At 38.4% G+C, this 21,579-nt stretch overlaps 1 protein-coding gene across 1 annotated transcript in view; it reads right to left on the bottom strand.

Moving 5' to 3' along the window:
- Window positions 1-6,555: 6,555 nt before the first annotated feature.
- PLA2G4A (phospholipase A2 group IVA) overlaps window positions 6,556-21,579 on the bottom strand; it is a 146,512-nt gene continuing 131,488 nt past the window's right edge. Inside the window, exons 16-18 of the mRNA XM_017524540.2 lie at window positions 16,840-17,035; window positions 15,180-15,337; window positions 6,556-7,155 (exon numbers count right to left, since the gene is read on the bottom strand). Of these exons, the coding sequence (XP_017380029.1) occupies window positions 7,024-7,155; window positions 15,180-15,337; window positions 16,840-17,035 (486 nt within the window). The 3' untranslated portion in view covers window positions 6,556-7,023. The remainder of the gene's footprint in view (window positions 7,156-15,179; window positions 15,338-16,839; window positions 17,036-21,579) is intronic.

The following is a 21,579-nucleotide window of genomic DNA, read 5'->3' as shown; positions in this document are numbered from 1 at the left end:
TAGAAAAGAGACTCTGATAACAATACAGGGGCTAGATTGGAGGTTGGTGAAACTTCCTTTGGCCTTCAGTGACACCTGTAAGAACAGTCTTCTGTCCTCCTGTGCTCCATTCAACCTAGAATTTATTCTAACTTGGCTTCTGTTGGGGACTTGTTCCTTTTCCTCCATTTTTGTTCTGTGTTTAATATAATTATGTGGTTGTTCCATTAACCGCATCTCATCCTGATTTTTTTCTGGAGCTGTTGATCATCATCAGTATCTCCTTTTATGCTTTGCAGTGTTTAGTATAGCATTTTGCTGCAAGTAGATATAACATAAATGCTAATAGCTATGCCAGGAACTAATTGCATGAGAACTTAGCTGATGCAAGTCAGAAACCAGGACTAGGATGGGGCTACGATTTCCTCTGAAAGTATCAAGCATACTTCAGAGACACGATGATTAGAGCATGCTTAGAGCCGAGAGGCTTGTTCAGCTCTGCAGAGGGAAACTTGAAACTTCACTAAAGAAACAGTATTTCGACTAGATCTAGAAGAACAAGCCAGAAGAGAAAGATGGCACAAAGGAATTGTGAAAGGGCACAACGCGATGAATGATCAGAACACGGTGAGAAGCGTAGCTGAAGGTTAGGGTGAGTGGGGAAGGAATGAAAAGAGATCAGAGAAGAGAATGGGCAACGGCGGTGAAGGGCCTTGTAAGCCACGGGATGTTTAAACACACCGTGCGTCAGCCATGTGTGTTCACAGTGTTTTCCATACGTAGTCCTTATATTTCCCATCATGTTTGTGTTCACTCCACATAAAGTAAGAGGAAATTCGCTCCGACTAAAACACTAGGGGAAAGGGATTATTATTAAAAACCGCTTTGTTTGCAGCAGACAATATATTCAAAAGGTGCAGATGGTAATTTACATAATGAGTTTTAGCACAGCAATGGTTGAATCTTCCCTAAAATATTTCCCTCTCCAACTCGTTATCAATTTAAAATATCACCAGAGGTTTACTATCATATATTAGCAAAAATTCTCATCTAAAATAGTAACAGAGCTACAGCATTATATACTCTGAGTAGGAAAGCATCGTGAAAGCGTCTACACTGGCCCTACTACTCATCTAGTAAATGAATCCCCCAAACCCGTCTCCTGTGAGTATGTGAATAGCCACAGCGATAACAAGTTATTTGCATCACGGATTTTATTTCTGAACAATCTGGTTGGTAGAAACTTCTTATTTGGACTCACACAAAGTCTTATTCCTCTTCCTCTACATACCTAGTCATAGTTTCTAATTTTGCCCGTTCCAGTCAGTTGGTATGACTGAGCTGGGGCACTCGGCTGCTGGAATCTAAAACTATCTCCAGATTCATGAATGAAAAAGAAATGATTCAGTGGCTGTATCTGCCAGGAGTTCTGGAAGGGAAACTGGCAACTCGCATGATACGTTTTTCGTTCCAAGCTGAGACTATCTGAAGACAACTGTAATGGCTCTACCATCTGTGCTGTGAAATGGTTCCCATAGAAACGCCTAATACAAAGCATTGCCTTAATAACAGTCTTTTGAGTGGATTTAAGAGATTGTTTCCAGCCCTCTAGGAGTCGTTTTATTCTTGGATGTTCTAGGCAATGCCTACCTTAAAATTCTAACGTTCTGCATCTCCATTCCCACTTTACTACTGGTGCAGTGAATTTGAGTTCTGTGTTCTCCATTTGTTCCTGTTAAATTTCATCTGGTTAGATTTAGCTTGTTGCAGCATGTTTTTTTAAATTACTTTTCAAAATGCTTTGAGGTTTTAAGAGTTCTCAAACATAATGTATGTCTGTGGATGGATGCCAAAACAAATCCTAAAGTAATGTTAAAATGCATCGAAGAGTATAGAATCCACAACAAGGAGGTAATGGGCTCACTCCAGAAAAATCACCTGTCTCCTGAATCCTATTTGAATTTCTACTTATCTTTTAATACTCAACCTAAAAGCCAATTCTCCATGAAAACTTCTCATAATTACCCCAGTTTTAACGACTCAGTTTGTAAAACCTTTGAAACAAGAATCGAGTCTCATGCACTTTGGTATCTGCCTTAGGTCAGGTTCTCATATAACACGTTGAAGGAGTGTGCAATGATGAACCTGATGAGGAGGGAAGAAAGATAACACAGGGAGAGCAGCTCGGCAAAGCAGTGGTTTAGTTGAAGTCTTATCTCAGCCTGACCCCAGGGAAAACTCTTGAGCACGAAAAGCACCAGAGAATTATCCTTACATATAATAAATGCTCTTTATAACCCCTCATCAGTTAGTCACTGGTTGCAGGCTTCCTTAGGAGGTCAAAACCAACCCAGCGTATCTCATCAGCTGAGAACAATTCTCAGAATAAGGATGCAGCTGTAGACTTTTAGCAGCCAATGTGCAGCCGCTTGGAGATGGGCGTCTGACCAGGAAAGGGGATCTGGACAGAACAGCAGCAGTATCTGCTACAGTTTCTTTCCAGAATTAAGTATGGCACCTTACACATGTAAGACACTATAGATGCTTACTGATCTGTATTGTTTAGAAAAGTCAACCAAAAAAGCAACTTTTTTTTTGGAGAGGTAGTCTCTCTGTTGCCCAGGCTGGAGTGCAGTGGCACGATCTCAGCTCACTGCAACCTCCTCCTCCTGGGTTCAAGTGATTCTCCTACCTCACCCTCCCGAGTAGTTGGGATTACAGGCATGGGCCACCACGCCCAGCTAATTTTTTCATTTTTAGTAGAGATAGGGTTTTACCATGTTGGCCAGAATGGTCTTGATCTCTTGACCTTGTGGCTCACCTGCCTCGGCCTCCCAAAGTGCTGGGATTACAAGCATGAGCCACTGTGCCCAGCCAAAAAGCAGCTTTTCTATTCACCACATTTTTTGTTATTGGCTAGTGCTGGTTTTACTCTTATGCTTATGCAGCAAAAGGTGGCATTAATTGGATTTTTAATTTGCTATTGCAGCAATAGAAGAAATATAAAAACCACTAGGGTGTCACAAAACTCTATCCCTTAAACTATTTGCTGAAAGCAGTTCTATGGAATTTTTAGCTTTACAGTATTTGATTACATTTAATGTAGAAAGGGTAGGATTTGTATTGATCAGCTATAGAAAAAAGTGTTAAAAGAATACGGATATGAAATGGGAGCCATTGACGTAACCTCCTTTAATTTGTTTAGAGAATCCTCCAACTGAAATTCTGTTGCAAATTTTAAATAATTTTTAACAATAAGAAACACTGTGGAGTTTACAGAAAAGATGCAAGTATGATAGGAGAGATGTTTTTCCTCTCTGAGCTATTTAGGATTAAGTTATCAGCATGAAGTTCTATCACCCTGAATAGTTTAATGTCTACTTACTACAGATTAGTATCATCTGCTACATATCCACAATATCTGCATCAAAATCGGTATATTAGCATTGATACATTACTGTGACCAGCTCTTCAGAGACAGTTCGTATTGCACCCATTGTTCTGTTGGCATCTTTTATCTGTCAATAGAACACTTGGTGAAACATGAATGGAAGAATTCAGGTCAGATGGACATGTTGCCTTCAGTTGCTGTGTATCCTTAGTCTTCTTCAGTCTGGAACAGTTCTTCTGTCTTTCCTTGACTTGCCTAATCGTTACGATTTTGAAGATGACAGACGACTATACTTGACATTTCTCCCAGTTTGAGTTTTCCTGGCACTTCTTCATGGTTAGATTCAGGTGCTGCATCTATGGCAGGTTATCACGGAAGTGATGCTACGTTCTCACTGCGTTCTAGCAGGTGGGGCAATTTCGGTCTGCCTCACTTTTGAGAACATTGATTTTGATTACTTAGTCTGCCAGGTTTCTTTACTAGAAAGTTACTTTTTTCCCTTTGTAATTAAGTATTTTATAAAAGGAAGTATTTTGAGATTACGTAAATATCTGGTTCCTTATTAATCTATCTATTTAATAAATATGGGGTCATTGTTTCCTATATTATTCAATGGATCATAATCTGTTACTAACATTATTTATGTGAATGCTTAATTTCCCAAAAAGAGCCAGCAGGTGTCCCTTCAAGCTGCCTTACGTGTCTTTTTGACATGCCCTTATCATTCTTTGAACACTTCTGCTCTGCGGCAAAATAAAATGGTCTACCGTCATTTCATGCTTGTTCTGCCCCAGACCTAGAATCAGCCACTTCTGTGAAGATCCTTGGTTTCTGTTGTTATATAATGGGATTTCAAAGCCACGTTCTGTGTACCAAGCACGCTCATTGCTATTGGGAGTGTCACTGCTCCCAGATCCTCTCAATGACAGACCTGCAGAATCTCTACACACACCCACTTGCATGTCTATTTATTCTATATCTCTCTACTTATATTAAAACCTGTGAATTCATACTAATACCTCCTGCTTCAACCTAACACCACACAAACCTTCTGTTATTCTTCATTTTCATATTTTTAACTCCATTCCAGTGAGAAACTGGCACCCATTATATTTATGATATTAAAGATATTGAAATACCTGACTGGTTCCCCCATGTGTATGCATGCTGCACTGTCAATGCCACCCCGTCCTCTGCGTGGATGCCCACCTGACTCAGGTTTTACGTCCAACTTCGATCCCCTGTCGATTCCCATGGCTTTGGGATTAAATTGTTTCAGAAGGTAAAGAGAAAGGGAAACAAAAAAGAAAGAGGAGCTACAGTTGAAACTTTTATAAAGTGTTTTCCATGTTAGAACAGAAGTATTTATGAAAAGTTTAAAATTTTATACTTCAGAAGAAATTAGTTACATACACACACCGAGCTTTTATTTTGTTGCTTTCATGGCTTACAAAAAATAAATCACCTGAAATTGTACAGCTTGTACACGGATGCGGTAGAGCAGCAGCCCTGTCATGGGTGTGAACAGTGAACAAACTAGAAAGCTCGTGCTCGCCTGAAAAGAGGCAAAGAGCCAAGCCAAAATTACTGGGGCACGTTGTTGATTTGGGAGTAGACTACGGGGCCGTCTCGCTTGTCAGTCATTCTTTGAAACAAATAAATAATGAAAAAATAAATGTACAGATTTAGTTGGCCATCCAATGTGTGTTTTTACAAAATCAGAATTCTAGTAAATTCATCAATGAACGAATGGCAAAGCTGAATTAGATGAAAAGCCTGTTCTTGTAGTCTAGAAACTAAAAGCGTGTGAACAAAGGGAAAGCAAGTGTGCTATTTGGTCTCAGCTTTATAATGACTGTCACGCAAGTGTTCGTCTGTTTCTAGAGGGCACCACAGATGGTGACAGACAGGCCATAAGGTCCAGGGCACAGGGACTGGGTTCAGAGTGTAGTCATCTTGGCCATAGTTCTTCACCTCTCTAGTCTTGTTTCTTTACAGGGGTATTTGGAAGGATAAATCAAATACAAACAATATTGCCAATGTTTGAACAAATAGAGAAAGTTAATTGTACGCCCCCCACTCTGCCTTAGGCCCGTTGGTCCCGTCTCTGTTTCCAGAATATGCTTGGTGCTCCACCTGGGGAACTTTGTTACTTCCTCTGCCGGCAACGCTCCTCCATTGGACAGCCACAGGTCTTGCTCCTCCGCTCTTCACCGCTACTGTGATGCAATCACACACCTCTAACACTTCCCCTCTCCTCTTTTCCCTGCTTTACTTCTCCTCTTAGCGCTCAGCACTCTCTAACATTCTACACACGTCTTTGTCATGTCGTCTTTGGCCGTCTCCACCAGAATGCAATCCTCGGGACTGTTAAGCAAGGTTAAGGTACAGTCCCTGTGCCTTTCAGCCCCCTGCCACCGGCAGGAACACCTGGCCAGTCTGAGCAGTTCAGGATGCTGTGGCCTCCTCCCACTCACAGAGGCAGCCCTTTTGTCAGTCTTTCCACTGTTGTGCCTCCAGATCCTGAGGTCCTGCAACATGCCTGACAGCACGCCGTGGGCACTCATTTGTTGTAGGCATACATCAGTGAACAACAGAATGAACGTTCAAGGCTTCCCTTTATTGTTTTTTGTCTTTCCTCATAGGCAGGAATGTGAAAGGTGAGAGGATAAAAAGACAAATGAATAAAGAGCTTAAAGAAAGGTAATCCAAGGAAAGAAGAATGGCAGGAAGTGAAGAGAGGAAGACCTTGGCTTTGGAACATTCCGAACAAGATCAGTTCAGCTGCAACGGAAGCCACGGAGGTGTCATACCGTGTTCCCAAGACAAACCTCGCAGATGCAAAAGGCAAGCCACTTATTAAGCTTGATTCAGCCCCTGCCACTTTTTTTGGGTTATTCTGTAAGGTCAACTACATTGGTATTGGATAAGCAGTCCAGGATAATACTAGCAAAGTGAAGTGTTACATTAGAAGTGGTTGTGTATCTATTTTCTGCTTAATGAATAAACATATACCACTTGCTGAACAAATTATATATTCCTCTTTTCAGAAAACACCCATGATTTAAAATAAGTTTCACACTTGAGTTTAGGATGAACGCCTTTTGCGTTTGAAAGCAGTGAAAATGAGACTCTTTCATAGCAATAGTGCCATAGCTCATTAAAAAGAATAACAAAAAACTCAGTATCTCATGCTTATTTGTACATTAATGTATTTATTTCATATGTCTATATATGCATATATAAATAAAAATAGTGTTGTCTCATGGGATAAGTCTAGTCAGTGAATATCATTCACACATAATGGGAAGTCTTATTGAGATTGAACGGTTAAATATTTTAAAAGAAAAAAACATTTTTAAAAAGAACACACATAAGAAAGTTGGTGAGAAATGTTTAAAAAGACAGTATATATCCCTACATTTGTATCGGGAAATTCATACTGACTGAAAATGTAGCTAAGTATATCCTTACATAATCAACATTGTTTGTCAACCTAACCACCTTATAATAGCATGCAGCTAAGTCACTGCAACTCTGAGTATCAGCCAGTCTTTCATGAGCAGTACAACTATCTGTACTTTTAAATCCAGTTGTCACGGAATTGCAAACTGCCTCAGCATCATAAACTGCTGCCCTTTCCAGCACATGAACTATGCTTTGGGTTTGCTTAGAAACTCCTTGTTGAAAAACCTTCTTGCCTCAACATTACTAAGGGAAACGGAGCAACGAGACGGATTCTGTCTTCTGTATTCAATGCTTTCAACCATGGCTTCCTTTATGACCTGCAAACAGATAGAAGGTGTATCATCAGTGCTGCTATTAACTCATTTATACATTTTTAATCAAAAGTCTAATTAATCTTTTTATTAGAGTATTCTTTTTCACATATATGAATAGAAATCTATGAGTCATGCACACACATTTAAATTCAACATCCCACCACTGCTCTTGTCAAGCTCATATTCAGCTACTGTTCCTTCCCTCGCCAGGGAAATAAGTATTATGAAACTGTTCTAGATTTTGTGCTGATAAATTTGGGAATAAAATGGTAACATGGTAAAGTTACGTTGGCTCTGCCCTTTACAAAAAAATAGATACCAGGGAAGAAACAAGTAATTACTAAATCTATAACCTGTGTTCTTTATAACTAGTGGGCAAGTAGAAATGAAGACCACCAGAAAAGTAGAAGCTTGTCCTTCCCAGTGGAGGAAGAAGGCGTTGCTGGAGAACTGCCTTGCTTCCTCAACTGAACCAACACAGTTATAAAACGTGAGCCTCCTCTGTCTAGGAAACGCCACGCTCTGTGGCTTCACTGGTGGAAATGAATTACTACTTTTTATTCAGAATACATATACCCGATGTATATTCTTTACATGTACCCGTGTTAATGGTAACCAGAAGAAAATACAGAAAACTGCAGCCTCTAGGAATTGCTATTTCAATTGTCATACACTGGTTTTGGTATGAAGTTAACCAAGTTAGAATTTGAGGAAAAAAGGGAACATTCAGCATTTGGTAGACACAGTTATTGAAGAGCAATGGAAATGGGCTTTGGAAGAAGGCCTGAAGAGTAATCTGTCTCTGCTCCTGCTTCAGAACCTTGTTAAAATCAGGAAGACTCCATTCCCCACGACAGTCCTCATTTCTTCCCAATAGCCAATGAGATAAATGTTATTCCACGGTTCCCTTTATTCTGTACCTCAGGGATTGTTAAGCAACATTAAACAGTCCCTGTGCCTTTCAGTCTCCTGCCACAGACAGGAGCACTTGGCCAGTCTGAGCAGTTTAGGATGCTATGGCCTCCTCCCACTCACAACTGCTGTGCCCACTTGGCCCTGGAGATGCGTGCTCAGAGGGATTCTCCCCTTACCACGTGCAAGCTCACTGGGAAAGCATGGCTCATTGCCTGGAGGAGATCATGTTTGCACCACTTAAACATGTGATATCTAAGGGGTGCAAACATGCAATTATTTTTCTGTGACTTTATGTCACAGACGCCCAAGAAACATTTTGGAAAGAGGTAGCTATCACAGGAATGTGATTCTTTTATATGCCTTATTTTAAAACATAATATATGTAATTATCTTCTGGGGAAAATGAGCTTAAATGTGTCTGAGTCTGTTAAAATTGATATTTGCTGATCCCATTTTTCTTATAAATAGGGAAACATAATCCTGTAATGACAAAAGATGCTTCAGAACTACAAAGGAGACTTTGACCAAGGGCCGCCAGGTGCAAACTCTTCTTGGCTGTGTGATATGGAGGGGAATTAGTCTAAATATATGAGCCTGTTTCCTCTTCTTTAAAATGGAAATAATGTACTAATTTGGGGTTCTGTAGGGGATTGGAGATCATTTCTATAAAGTCCTTTGCACAATGCCTAGTACAAAAACATTCTACAACTATTACATTTGTTATTTTTTAAACTGACGACATGTGATGAAAATTGGGAACTCTAAATTCGAAGTAAAGCTATAAAGTTTACAAGAAATAAACACACCAGATATATAGCCAAGAATTAGCTTATTACATTGTGTAAGTCAGCAAACCAGTTCTGCTATTCAAAGTGTCCTACTACAACTTCTTTTTAAGCTCTCCCTGCCTTTCTAGAGATCCCTATCAGCAAATATATCAGTTGGTTTTTCCTTCTCACAACAATCCAAGAAACATCAACCCTCACCGCATAAAAGTGTCCAAATAAAATAAAAAACAACTGTTTGCTTTCTGAACACCCAAAAAGCATTAAAATAAAAAGGACCATTGAGAAAATTAAACTGACAATGACTGCTGCTATCAATTCCTTCAAAATGAAATCATGAGCATAAAAAATCAGCAATATCAACATCAGGAACTAGTGGATTATAACTGGACCTCAGCTGGTGTTCCCAGTGAGCAAGCCATTCTGAGAAAAGAAACAAACACGTCCAACGCTGAAAACCCCAACCTAGAATGTGCAAGTTCAACCACTAGGTGGCATATTAACACCATGAAACCATTAACCAGGTTTTCCTGATTACTGCAGAAAATACCCTGTTCCAGGGAGTTAGTTCTGTGATAGAAAAAACCAAGCCCAGTACCAGATCAGTTATTAAATTCAAACCTTTTGGCATCCTATATGATACAAATACATGTATCCCAAAAGGCATTATGCTAAATTTAAATCTTTCTTTTTTATTATACAAGAAGTCATCTTAAATGGTGTATCTCTTTCATTCTTCCCCGAAATTCACTGAGATTCCAAGTCCTTCCCTTCAGTGTTACCCAGCAAAAGCCCACACATCTCACCTTTCTCCACCCACTGCCTACCCCATGTCATCTTTCACTTCTGACATTCAACAGCCTCCTATTGCTGAACCAGATCCCTTAAGTCTTTGGTAATGACTTAAAGCAGAGAATAAGAAAAACAAGCACATAAAATGTGATCTTACCCCCCACATAAGAAACAAATTTGTATAGGTAAGATTATAAGCAAGTCACAAACAAATATTGAGTTATCACAATAGAAAATTAAAAATAAGCCCAAGAGAGAAAGTTACAGTCTATTTTTTTAGAAAAGTAAAAATTACAAATATAGCAGAACACAAGAAAATATTTAGGTGTAAATTACTGTGAATTTGCTGGATAATGCCTGCCTTTTTAATAAGAACTGAAATGTAAGGAAGGCAGAAAGTTCATCAGGCTTGTCATTTTTTTTTAATCCCAGCACTTAGAACATGGAAGATACATAATAAATATTTTCAAAATTCACAAATACACAGAAGGTGCTCATTAGAGGTTGACTGACACAGGACACTGAGTTAAAGGACAGGCAGAGTTTTCTAAGTGGAGCAGAAGACGGGGCATTCTCCCTAGAAGAATAGCCATATGAAAAGGCTGCAGACGGAAGGTTGTGGCATGTGTCAGAGACGTCTGGGAATTGGTTGGCCTGGCTAGAATGAAGGCGTGTCTGGGAAAAACTAAGAAATAAGGCTGCTTGAGAGACAGATGGTTCAAAAGTAAGGAATGAAGGAGAAAAGACATCGGCCTCATCTCAGCTCCCCCATGTCATTGTGACTTCCAGCAATCTGCCTAAATAATCCATGACTTAGTTTCCTAATATATAAATAAAAAAAAAAAAATTAAACCCCCACCTCATAGGCTAGTCTTGAGTGTTAAACATTTGGGGAAATAATTGGCTTATATGAAGCACTCAAAACTTTTCATTGTTATTTCTGTGTGGTACCCTTAGTTCCTAATACAGTTTCTGGCACATTAAATAATATGTGTTAAATTAATAAATAAATGAGATAGAGATTATAGGCAGCATTAAAGGTAGATAAGTTATAGCCTAATATATTAGGGAATAATACATAATAATCAGCTTCTAAATTATTTCTAAAAGAACCTTGACTTGTACCTATACACCCTTATCAAGATGAAGAAATATCAATAAATTAAGAAATAAGTACCAATATTTCTGGATGTGGACGTAACCTCGTTTTAATTAACATCTAATGTTTAGCACTTTGTATAATTAAGAAAGAGAAAATCTCATTACTTTGCATCATTGGCATATGCTGAATAAACTGACACATAACTGGTTCTAAGAATATGCCTATCAAGTTAATAATTTGAGTAAGTGAGACTGGGAAACAATATATTTTCCTGTGATAGCAAATTAACAGGTCCTAGAAAAGAAATCTCAGAAGACATATTCCTTCCAGATCAAAGTAGTGGTTTAAGAGCAGAGTATGTAGCCAAACTGCGTGGGCAGGCATGTACTGTATACAAATTCCCCACGACTGGGAACTCTGCCTCCACCCAACCAACAGCACCTTGTGTCCTGACACTTGCTACCCACAGTAAGTCAATGACATTTTAAACATCCATCATGAAAACTGCACTGCAGATTTACTTTAGGTGTCAGGCATTGTGATCAGTATGTCTAAAGCATATGACATAAATAAAGCAAGTCACTATTTTTAAGGGGTTTATAATTAAAAGCCAAAAACTAGGAACACCAGTAACAATTATTGTCATTATTATATTAGCTGCTTCAGTCTGCTGAGTGTCTATCACATGCCAAGACCTTCAGTTATATTATTTTACTTAATCCCCATCCTGATCCTACATGGTATGTACCATCACTTCCCTTTACAAAACAGGAAAGCAAAATTTAGAAAGGTTAACCAGCATGTCCAAAGTCAACCGAATACCCAATTTAGTCAGACTCCAACGCCTCTGCAACACCCCCCCCAACCCCCTAATCACATGTCTACCAGTGTAAGTCACTATACGTCGTTTCTGAAGGGAAAAAAAAAATGAAATGCTCCTGTAATTGTAAACGCATTGAGACAAGGTTCAGTGAAAAGGAATTTGGGAGGATCGAGTAAGAGCAGAAACCTGATGCTATGAGAACCCCAGGCCGCTGTCATGACGTGAGCAGAAACAGAGCAGAAACCCGCTAAAGATAAACTGAAATGCAGCTATGGCGAAGCAGGCCAGCTAGGATCTCTTGATAAAATGAGGCAATAGAGGAGGCTGCAGCTGGCTGATACAGCATGGCTTCGTCAAAGCAAAAACTGAGGTCAGAGTGAACTGAAGAGGAAATGCTGCCTTAAGCCACAGTGGTCACAGTTGCAAAGTTGAAAACTGTTGTCTATGAAATTGGCAGAGAAGTGACTTTGCATCGTAAGAGCTTATATTCACAATATCCATTCACTATTTACAAAGAACTCTGATGGTCTATGGCAATAAACATATGCTGTGTTGCTGAAGTGCGAATCAGTGTCCTACTCTATTCAAATGGTGTGGGAGTGAGAGTTAATCACTGAGCCAAATGAACTCTCCTGTATCCTAACCTCAGCAGAGTTTTGTTGCTCTTAAAGTACCATCATTTATAAAGAAGATTTGACTCTGATAAAAATGCGTTTTCTTAAGGTGGAGAAGGAGGGAGTCACTAAGGAAGAGGTAAAATGTCAGCTATTTGGTATTCAGTGAAAACTGAATTTTTTATCTGTTTATTAAATATGCACACACACACAAAGAGGAATTCCTTGAACGTGGGTCTCAATGTTCATGTAATTCAGGAGAAGCCTACCTTCATTTGCATTACCTGTACAAATTTGTCTATGTTAATCTGGGGCATTTGCAAAGGTGTTTGGGTGTAATCCCCATGAACCTTCAGGGGTACAAGATACGGACATGTACAGGTAAGGTTTCCATTTACTGAACAGCTTCTCTGATCATGCATCACCCAATTAAACATTCACTATTACAATTATTATAGGTCCCACCACGCCTGAGGCTCGAAAAGTTTAAGCAGCTTATTCAAAGTCACATGAGTGGCCCCCGTATGGGATTTAAAGATGATATAAAGCCCATGACCTTGTCTATACATGCTGTGACAGAAACAGTAGTAGAACAATTAAAAACTGCTTAATTCTCCGAACTGAAGGACTTGGAGATATAGAAAGGATTGTCCTTCATGGCTAATGCTTTATTGTTAAATTTATAAAATATTTCCCCAGGTCAAAGTTATAAAGATACTCCCCTGTGTTGTATTCTAGGAACTTTGTTTACTTTTATACTCCCATCTACCGTCTATCTGGAATTGGCTTTGTTGATAATGTGAAAGGTGTCAATTTAATTAATATTTTTCCTTGTGAATAATCATCTGATCACTTTTTCCTTATAGCTAGCTGCAAATTTATTCAAAGATGATTTTATTTAGTGCACTGTCTGTCCTTGGACAGTCATGTTTCCTTAATTACATAATTTGGAAACTTTACCTTTGGAAAAGGTAAATATAATTTGGAAATTTTACCTTTCTTTCTATTTGGTAAAATAAATCTTCTAACTTTGCTTTCCTTCTTCGAGTTGAGTTAGGCTGCTTTGGTCCTTTCCACTTTCATATTATTTTTAATGAATTTATCAATCTTCTTACAAAAACCTGATGGTATTGTTACTAAAAGTGCAAGGGAAATGGGGACCCGCTGGTTAGTGGGTACAGAGTTTCAGTTTGGGAAGATGTAAAACATTCTGGAGGTAGATAGTGGGGATGACTGCACGCGGATGCAGTGTACTTAATGCCACTAAACTGTACACTTAAACATGGCCAAAATGGTAAATTTTATGTTTTATATATGTTATCACAATAAAAAGTGAACACAGATTTTTAAAACTGCTAAATTAATGGCTTCTGAAGAATCAACATTTGATGAGGTGTGTAAGTTGGGACAGTTCTGGGATTCGGTCTATTTTTGTTCAGGCTTTAACTTTTACATCTATGTGTCAAACAAACTACTTTGAAGAATGTTTGTAAAATATATAAATAGAACCATTTAACAGACTTTATATAAACTACAACAGCAAGACAAATACAGTTGGTTAAGATATACTCATATATATCTACTCCCAAGTCCAATACGGTATTTGTATATTCCTACAATCTATTTTTTTCCATTTGAGAAAGACTTATCACATTTAATATATTTCATCCCCAGGAATGTGTAGTTTTGAGTTTATTGGCTCATACTGCAAAAATAGGATGACTGTGATATTAACTCTTACCTCTCTTTTAGTTGCATAAGGTTTTATAAAATGCAACTAGAATTTCTGTTCACTCCCTAAAATCACAAATTAATCATTTTTCTCTTAACCTTTCAATTTTTGCCATCACCACAGAGATAATGCATCATGTGGATTTCAGATGTCCACTGCTTGAAACATTTTTTCTAAAAAGGAAACAAATCTATGGAGAAAATGACATATGCTATATATTTTGATACACCTGTTTTGTATGAATTATCATCTATTCGTAAATGAAGACTGGAAAAAAAAAAGAATTTTAGAGTTGTAAGAACAAAGCTTATGGGAAAAAATGTCACAATTGCAAAAAGTAAAGATATTGATTAACAAGTATATTATGGTATAACTGTGATTATTCACACAATTGATCATTACTAGCCTCAGGACAAACAAGCAAGCAAACTAGATGTGTGGAGTTCCATTAGCTCACAAAACCTAACTAAAGCCCATGTAAGCAGAACACTCATTCACATATTCTGAGTTCCTTTGTGCCATTCACACAGTCACCAAAAAGACTGGTAAATCAGGCATGATGCCTTTCCTTCTCCATTTAATTTCTTTCTTTTTGTTTTCTGTTTTTCTAATGCACAAAATCCAATTAGGCTAATGAATTTAAGCTTTCACAATGATAATCATTTGTCAGACACTGTGATTTGGAACCACAAGCCAATGATTTCAGTTACAGAATAGCGTTCCTAAATGGTAAGTTAAAAATGAAAGGATTTCACCTAGACACAGAATCTTAGCAGAAGATATGCTAGTGATAGGAAAGATTGATACTGAAGACCGTGACTTTTTCTAAAACAAAGTATACTTGACATCCCAAGGGCTAAAAATAGGGGAGGCTGTTCCCTTTTGTGATCCTGCCATAAATGTATTTGTTAAAATTCATGTCATATATTTGCAGATTAACTATATTTTTGATTACATTCATTTTCATACTCATATTTCCTTTTTGTCACTTTTCTTCCTTATTTTATCATAAATAGATACTTTGGGAAAGGAACCGATTATTAACTAATCATTCAATAAAATAATAAGCATAGAATAAGCTTCCTTATTTGTCAGATTTGTAGGGTTCTTCTGGAGATTAGCAAAATAATTCATGAAAAGTAAAGTGGCACATTTTGGGTAATGTCATTCATAACACTTTTAAAAATGTGTGATTAAAAACAGGCACTGGCGTATTTATGTGGTATAGAAGTCATTTGAAATAGCGGCCACAGGAGATACTTACATCAATGTTGTTCAGAGTATTGAAGTACATGAGATCATGTAGTCTTTTGAATGCTTGATTTGGATATTGAAAATTGAAGGTTGAAAATGGTGATTCTGGGTCATCAAAAATATCAAAGTCAGCAATGTCTTTCTCTTCCTCAGTTTCCCTTGGAACACCTAAATACCGGAAGAGTCACAAAGGGTGTTATTTTGAAAACTACAAAATATCTTTAAAACCTGAGGAATGAAACATACAGACACAAAGACAGCAGTGGGAGCCCTGCAGAGCCAGGTACTCTACTATCTCTGGACTTATCATTTCTGTGTGTTCTGACCGGGTGACATCCAGCTGCCGTATCTGCCATCTCTGTGCCTGAGGGCTTTCTCTTCTGCCCTGCAACTCTAGGAGTCTGCTTGGCCTACTGGCAGCAGGCTGGAAATTCTGACAACACTGTATCCCAGGCAGTGGTCAGCCAAAGACTCTAGGGAGTTAGCATCTGAATGCTCCATTCCCCTGCCCGTTGGTGTGTGTGTGGGAAGCATGACTGCGGGACACGGGCCTGTTCCATTTCTTAATCTTTCCCAGCGGGTCAAGTTCCCATTGTGGCAGCTGGCTTGCTAACGCAGTTTTGATGTCTGCCTTCCTTCCCTTGACCACTTCCCCATTTCCTTACTAATAAACTAGCATGTTCCCCAGCTCCCCCAAATAAACTATTTGCACTTGAGTCCTTTTCTCAGAATCAGTTTCTGGGAGAACCCAAAGCAAAACATTATGTGACTGTCTTCATGCCATGGAAATCCCCTACACATGCCAACTGCTCAGTGAGCCTCTCCTTGAGAATTGACAGTCATAGGAAATTCACTGGGTTTCAAGTGTTCTACTGTCTGATAACTAAAAATGTCAGCGATTTCCACCTTCTCCTGTGCTGAACTACATGCTTCACAATAATCTTCACGCCTATCGATTCTTTCTGAGAAATTCAGAAAACACCATTTTCTTCAGCATATTCCCATTACTCATCCTATTTTTTTTTCTGTCTTTCCATTCACAAAATGGAAAATACATTTTCTGGTCCTAAAATATGGTTTTTAGAGCTTTAAGCATCCTGCATGTCAATCTTCAGATCTCCTTTGTTTAATCAACATTTTCCAGGATACATAGGAGTCAAGAGAATCCTCTAGATATAGTAAACAAAACAAACAAAAAAAGGCTACATCTCAAACTTGATTCTTGTTTTCTATGAAGCACAACATGACACACTGAAATTGCTAGCCATGGTGCACTGCTAGATTATGTTAACCTTGTGGTCAACTAAAATTCCCAGAAATTTGCATAATTTTTCTGAAATAAGAGCTTTCTTATAAGGGTGACAGTCAAAATATTTGATTAAAAATCAATCAGAACAAACATAACTCAAAGTATTGAAATAAAGTCCCAGAGATTTTTGTTAAACTAGACGTTGACTTTTTAGTTTCTGGACTGTGAGCAACTCAGGGGATCTTGGGGTAAGAAAGAGGGGAAGTACTTGAGGTCCCAGATAGTATCTACTTACCAAGGTAAGGCAGGCATTCAATAGTGTACTAGCCGGTACGGCAGTGCCAGAGTGAAACAGTTTAATATCAGTTTTGCTCCCCTACTTAATTTCTATTTTATGGAATACAACTTACTCCCAACATACCTGGAGCCTTGTACTTTCTGAAGTTGATGTTGGCCAGAACAAAGTGGATGATCGTTGGACAATCTTTCTCCATGTCAGGATTCTTGGGTTTAAAGACATAGCACTCCTTTAGCCCTTCCCGATCAAACACATAAGGATCGATCTTCGGAAAAGGGAGCTTGTTCATTTTAGCCCACTTTTCTGCAAGTAGAAGTTCCTATAGGAAAGAGAGAAAGATGCATTTGGAAATTTTCCATTTTCATTGATTCAGTTGGTCTGACCGTTATTCAGTATTAACTAGCTGTCTACTATGCGCCAGCAATGTGCTCCTTGCTAGGATGAATCAAGACCCTATTCTCAAGAAGCTCATCAATCTCAAAGAAATAGAAAACAAACTCAGTATTGTTACGTTAATTCTTGGCACAAGGCTAGCTCCACAGCAGGCATTTGATAAATTTTTGATGAACTGAACTGAGCAAAATTTATGTTGAAGAAGCTGCTGGAGAAAAAAAAAACATTATGGGTTCAGAGAATTTATAACCATGGGAATGTTTTTTGATCCCTCAGGAGTGAAAAAGGAACCTGTTGATGCAGAATAAATAATCCTCTGTTACTGGATTTTTACCTGTATCATCTCCACCAAAGTGTTAAAAAGTACCAGTCAAAACGTCATTCATTTTATGTACACAAAAATATTTGAATGACTCTGAATCAGCTTTTTGCCTTCTTTTTATGAAAAGAAGTTGAACCTCTGGCCTGAGTGTTGCTATTACATGTAATGGCAAGAGAGGACTGTACAGCCGTACCAAGAGTTTAATGGTTGTGGCAAATTGTATGATGGTTTCCGCATATTAGCTCCGTTCCTGGTAAAAGGATTATACAGTCCCACCAGATTGAGAAGACACATAGAACGGAGTCTCCACAGGCGATTTACGACGGCTGGCATGTAACTGGCTCAGAAATACATGCTCGTGGTCAGCCACTGAGATTTGAGGTTGGTCTGTCTCTGCACCAAAGCAGGCTAACTCAGTGGGTTAGCACCTCCAAAATTAAATTTAAACTGGAGAACATAAATCAATATGGAGAGATGCAGTGAAGAAACCTCATTTCCATTTATGTGCATCCTCAGGGGGAATGGAATGAATAAGAAGCAGAATATCATAGTGGTAAAAGCACAGACTCTGGGACCTGATGCCTGAGTCCGAATGCAAGCTCCATGGCCTTGGGCATGTTTCTTAACTCAGTGTCTCCATACTCAGATATAAAATGTGATGATAAAAATCATACCTGTCTCATAGCATTGCTATTAGAATTAAATAATACTTTGCAGTGCTTAAAACAGTGCTTACCATATACTATGTGCTATGCAAATGTTTAATAAATAAATGCCAATAAAGAGAAGAAAAGAGATGGAAGGAAAAAAGTAAGGAAAACAGAAGAGGAAGAAGAATGGGAAGAGAAATTGGAACATTAGAGAGGAAAATTCCTAGAGAGACGAAGTTTGGGGGGCACTGTCACTAGAATCTTAACTTGTTTTTAATTGCATTGATCCGTTCAACAACAATCACTAGTGGCCGGTCTAGGTTCCATGTTAGAAAAGGGGACATAACAGTGAGTAAAACATTCATGGTTCTTGTTGTTAGATGTATGGCCTTTTGGGTGAGAGACAGCAATCAAATAACGCTTTGTGTTTAAAACTGCGATAAATGCCAGGAAAAAAATCCAACTTGAGACTCCGCGGTACACCTGGACTAATTCCTCAGAATATCTGTTAATTCATCCAGCAGTTATTAGTGAGCACCTGCTATGTTCTAAGCATTAGAGACGGGCTGTCCTTGAAGGCTTGGAGTTTTTAAGTCAACAGGAAAGATAAATAGATATTATAGGAAACAGCAGGAAGGTGCTGCATGATTGTGGGCCTGGGTTGTGCCGTGTGAAAGGCTCAGCTCCGAGACAGACATCCTAACCCTTGCTAGCTGGATGACCTGAGACAAACTAATGAAACATCACAGCTCACCAAGAAACAAATTATCTTTGGTGGCTGCGGTGTACAGTGATAGTCCCCCACAGGCAATGCAGAGATACTGAGGAACGAACAAACACAGACCAGATTATTCACTATCCCTGACATAGCAGCCTCCCGATCCCATCTCATCACTCTTTCACCTGTTCCTTATTTATCAGCAAATCATTTTCTACCTCTGTAAAATAAAGCTAATACTATCGCGTTTCTCACAGGATGGCTGAGAGGATCACATGATAAAATGTATGAAGACCTCCGTAGTTTACATTAGAAGAAAACAAGTACTTTAACATAGGGCCTTCCATTCAGAGAAATATATACTTTTCCTTGAACTTTCACTGCCATTTTTGCTTCCGGAATGCCAGTGAATTTTATGGTAATAAATTCTCTCTCAATACCATTATGAATAAAAATCTAGGAGAACGAAGGATGGAATGTATATGAGGGCATTTGCTTCGTAAACTATTATTCTAAATACAATGAACATTTCACTGAAAATCCCATATGGCTATAAATAATATTTTGTTTGAAACTTGAGAAAGCTTTTATCACCAATCTCTTCTTTTTTTTCCTCTATTCAGCTGAATTAATCAGCTTGTTATTTCTTGTCTAGCACTGTTCACAATTGTTCATTCATGATTATTCAACATCAAAATAAAAGCAAAAGTTCACAGTGTGGAGCAATTGCGTGAGGGCAAGGAAAAGAAAGAGCCTTCTGGTGTTTACAAACATGACTCAAGGGTATGACCAATGATGTGTGGATGCTGGGGAAAGAGGAAAAGGGAAATACGTGCGGTAAGAGTGAGGCTATTTTTAGACAGATCACTTCATGATAGAATTAGGAAGAGATGGAAACTTTCCCTTTCCTTATGTGACCCTGATGTGGTAAAGATTAAAAACGGATGATGGCAAGGACAGTGATTACAGAATGGATAAAGCATTTCCTCTCCGGTGCCTCGTTTCTTTCTGCAAAGACCAAGAAACAATGACACAGACTATGAGTAAAGTGCATTAGATTTTAGAAAGCATTTTAAAAGATTTCCGTGAACAAAAAAATTGCTGCTCCACGAATTACGGAACTAAGCCAGAACTATGTTCTGTGATAACTATCCATTTTGGTTATTGTTTGACATGTCAGATACTTCACATTTCCATAGACTAATTTACGATAAACTTACATACTAACTACAATGACTTTCTGTGGGATAAAAATTTGACAGTATCCTTCAAAGAGATACTTTTTAAGATGTCTGTGCTCCTTTTGGTGTGTTGGGGTTTTTTTGTTTGTTTGTTTGAGACAGAGTCTCACTCTGCTGCCCAGGCTGGAGTGCAGTGGCCCAATCTTGGCTCACTGTAACCTCCGCCTCCCATGTTCAAGTGATTCTCATGCCTCACCCTCCTGAGTAGCTGGGATTAAAGATGCCTGCCACCACACCTGGCTAATTTTTGTATTTTTAGGAGAGACGGGGTTTCACCATGTTGGCCAGGCTGGATGTGCTAATTTAAAACATCACTAAGAAACTTTAAGGAGAGACAAATAAATAACAAATAAATGAATATTATAAGTAAATGTTATTTCTAAATAACAGAAATATATACAAAACATAGTATGATAGCATTTATATGACATTTATTTATATACAAAAATATGTACAAACAACACATTTATTTATAAAAATACAAACACAGGCCGGGTGCAGTGGCTCATACCTATAATCCCAGCACTTTGGGAGGCCAAGGCGGGTGGATCACAAGGTCAGGAGATGGAGACCATCCTGGCTAACATGGTGAAACATGTTAGCTACTAAAAATACAAAAAAATTAGCTGGGCCTGGTGGCACGTGCCTGTAATCCCAGCTACTCAGGAGGCTGAGGCAGGAGAATTGCTTGAACCCAGGAGGTGGAGGATGCAGTTGCACCACTGCACTCCAACGTGGGCGACAGTGCGAGACTGTCTCAAACACACACACACACACATATACACACACACATATAAACATAAAAAATAAATTGTCTTGCCATTAGAGGAAGTCAGATTTCTTTTGTCTCTATGCAAACCAAGAATACGTGCTTTCTATTTTACAATGTTTCTCATTATATAAAACCTATTTTTAAGATTAGGGAGACGGATGGCATATAAGCATGTAAGTAAACCTCCAGAATCTTAAAAAATTATTGAAGCAAGTAATATAAAATACAACAGATGGAAACTACAAGTTAGAATTAATTATTCTTCAGTTATAGTCACTCTTTTAATAAAAGACATGCTGGTATTAGGCTCTAAGAGCTTTATAATGCAATAAGCATGAAAATAATTTTCCATATCTCATGTTGTATAGAGTTTACATAGCACTTTGTAATTCTTGTTAGTTATTCACAAGGAGGTTACCATAAACTCAGAAAATATGTAAAGGGAAATTAATGTCAGTTAACATAATATCTACTCAGCACAAGACATCTGATTCTCAATACGCGTGACCAGTCTGAGGGTAGTGGGTTGAATGGTGGCTCCCCATAAAACAACCCATTCCCTAACCCCTTAGTCCTGTGAATATGACATTATTTGGGGAAAGACTCTTTGCAAATGTAATTTAATTAAGGATTTTGAGATTAGATCATCTTGGATTATGTAGGTGGGCCCTAAATTCAATGACAATTACATGAGATACAAGAGAAGACATGCACACAAAAGAAAAGGCCATACAAAAATGAAGGCAGAGATTGGAGAGAAGAAACCG

This window comes from Cebus imitator, unplaced genomic scaffold, assembly GCF_001604975.1.
Source record: "Cebus imitator isolate Cc_AM_T3 unplaced genomic scaffold, Cebus_imitator-1.0 Scaffold33, whole genome shotgun sequence".
NCBI classification, from domain to species: Eukaryota; Metazoa; Chordata; class Mammalia; order Primates; family Cebidae; genus Cebus; species Cebus imitator.
Note: the sequence above shows the minus strand (reverse complement) of the source record. Positions and strands in the feature narration are given on the sequence as shown.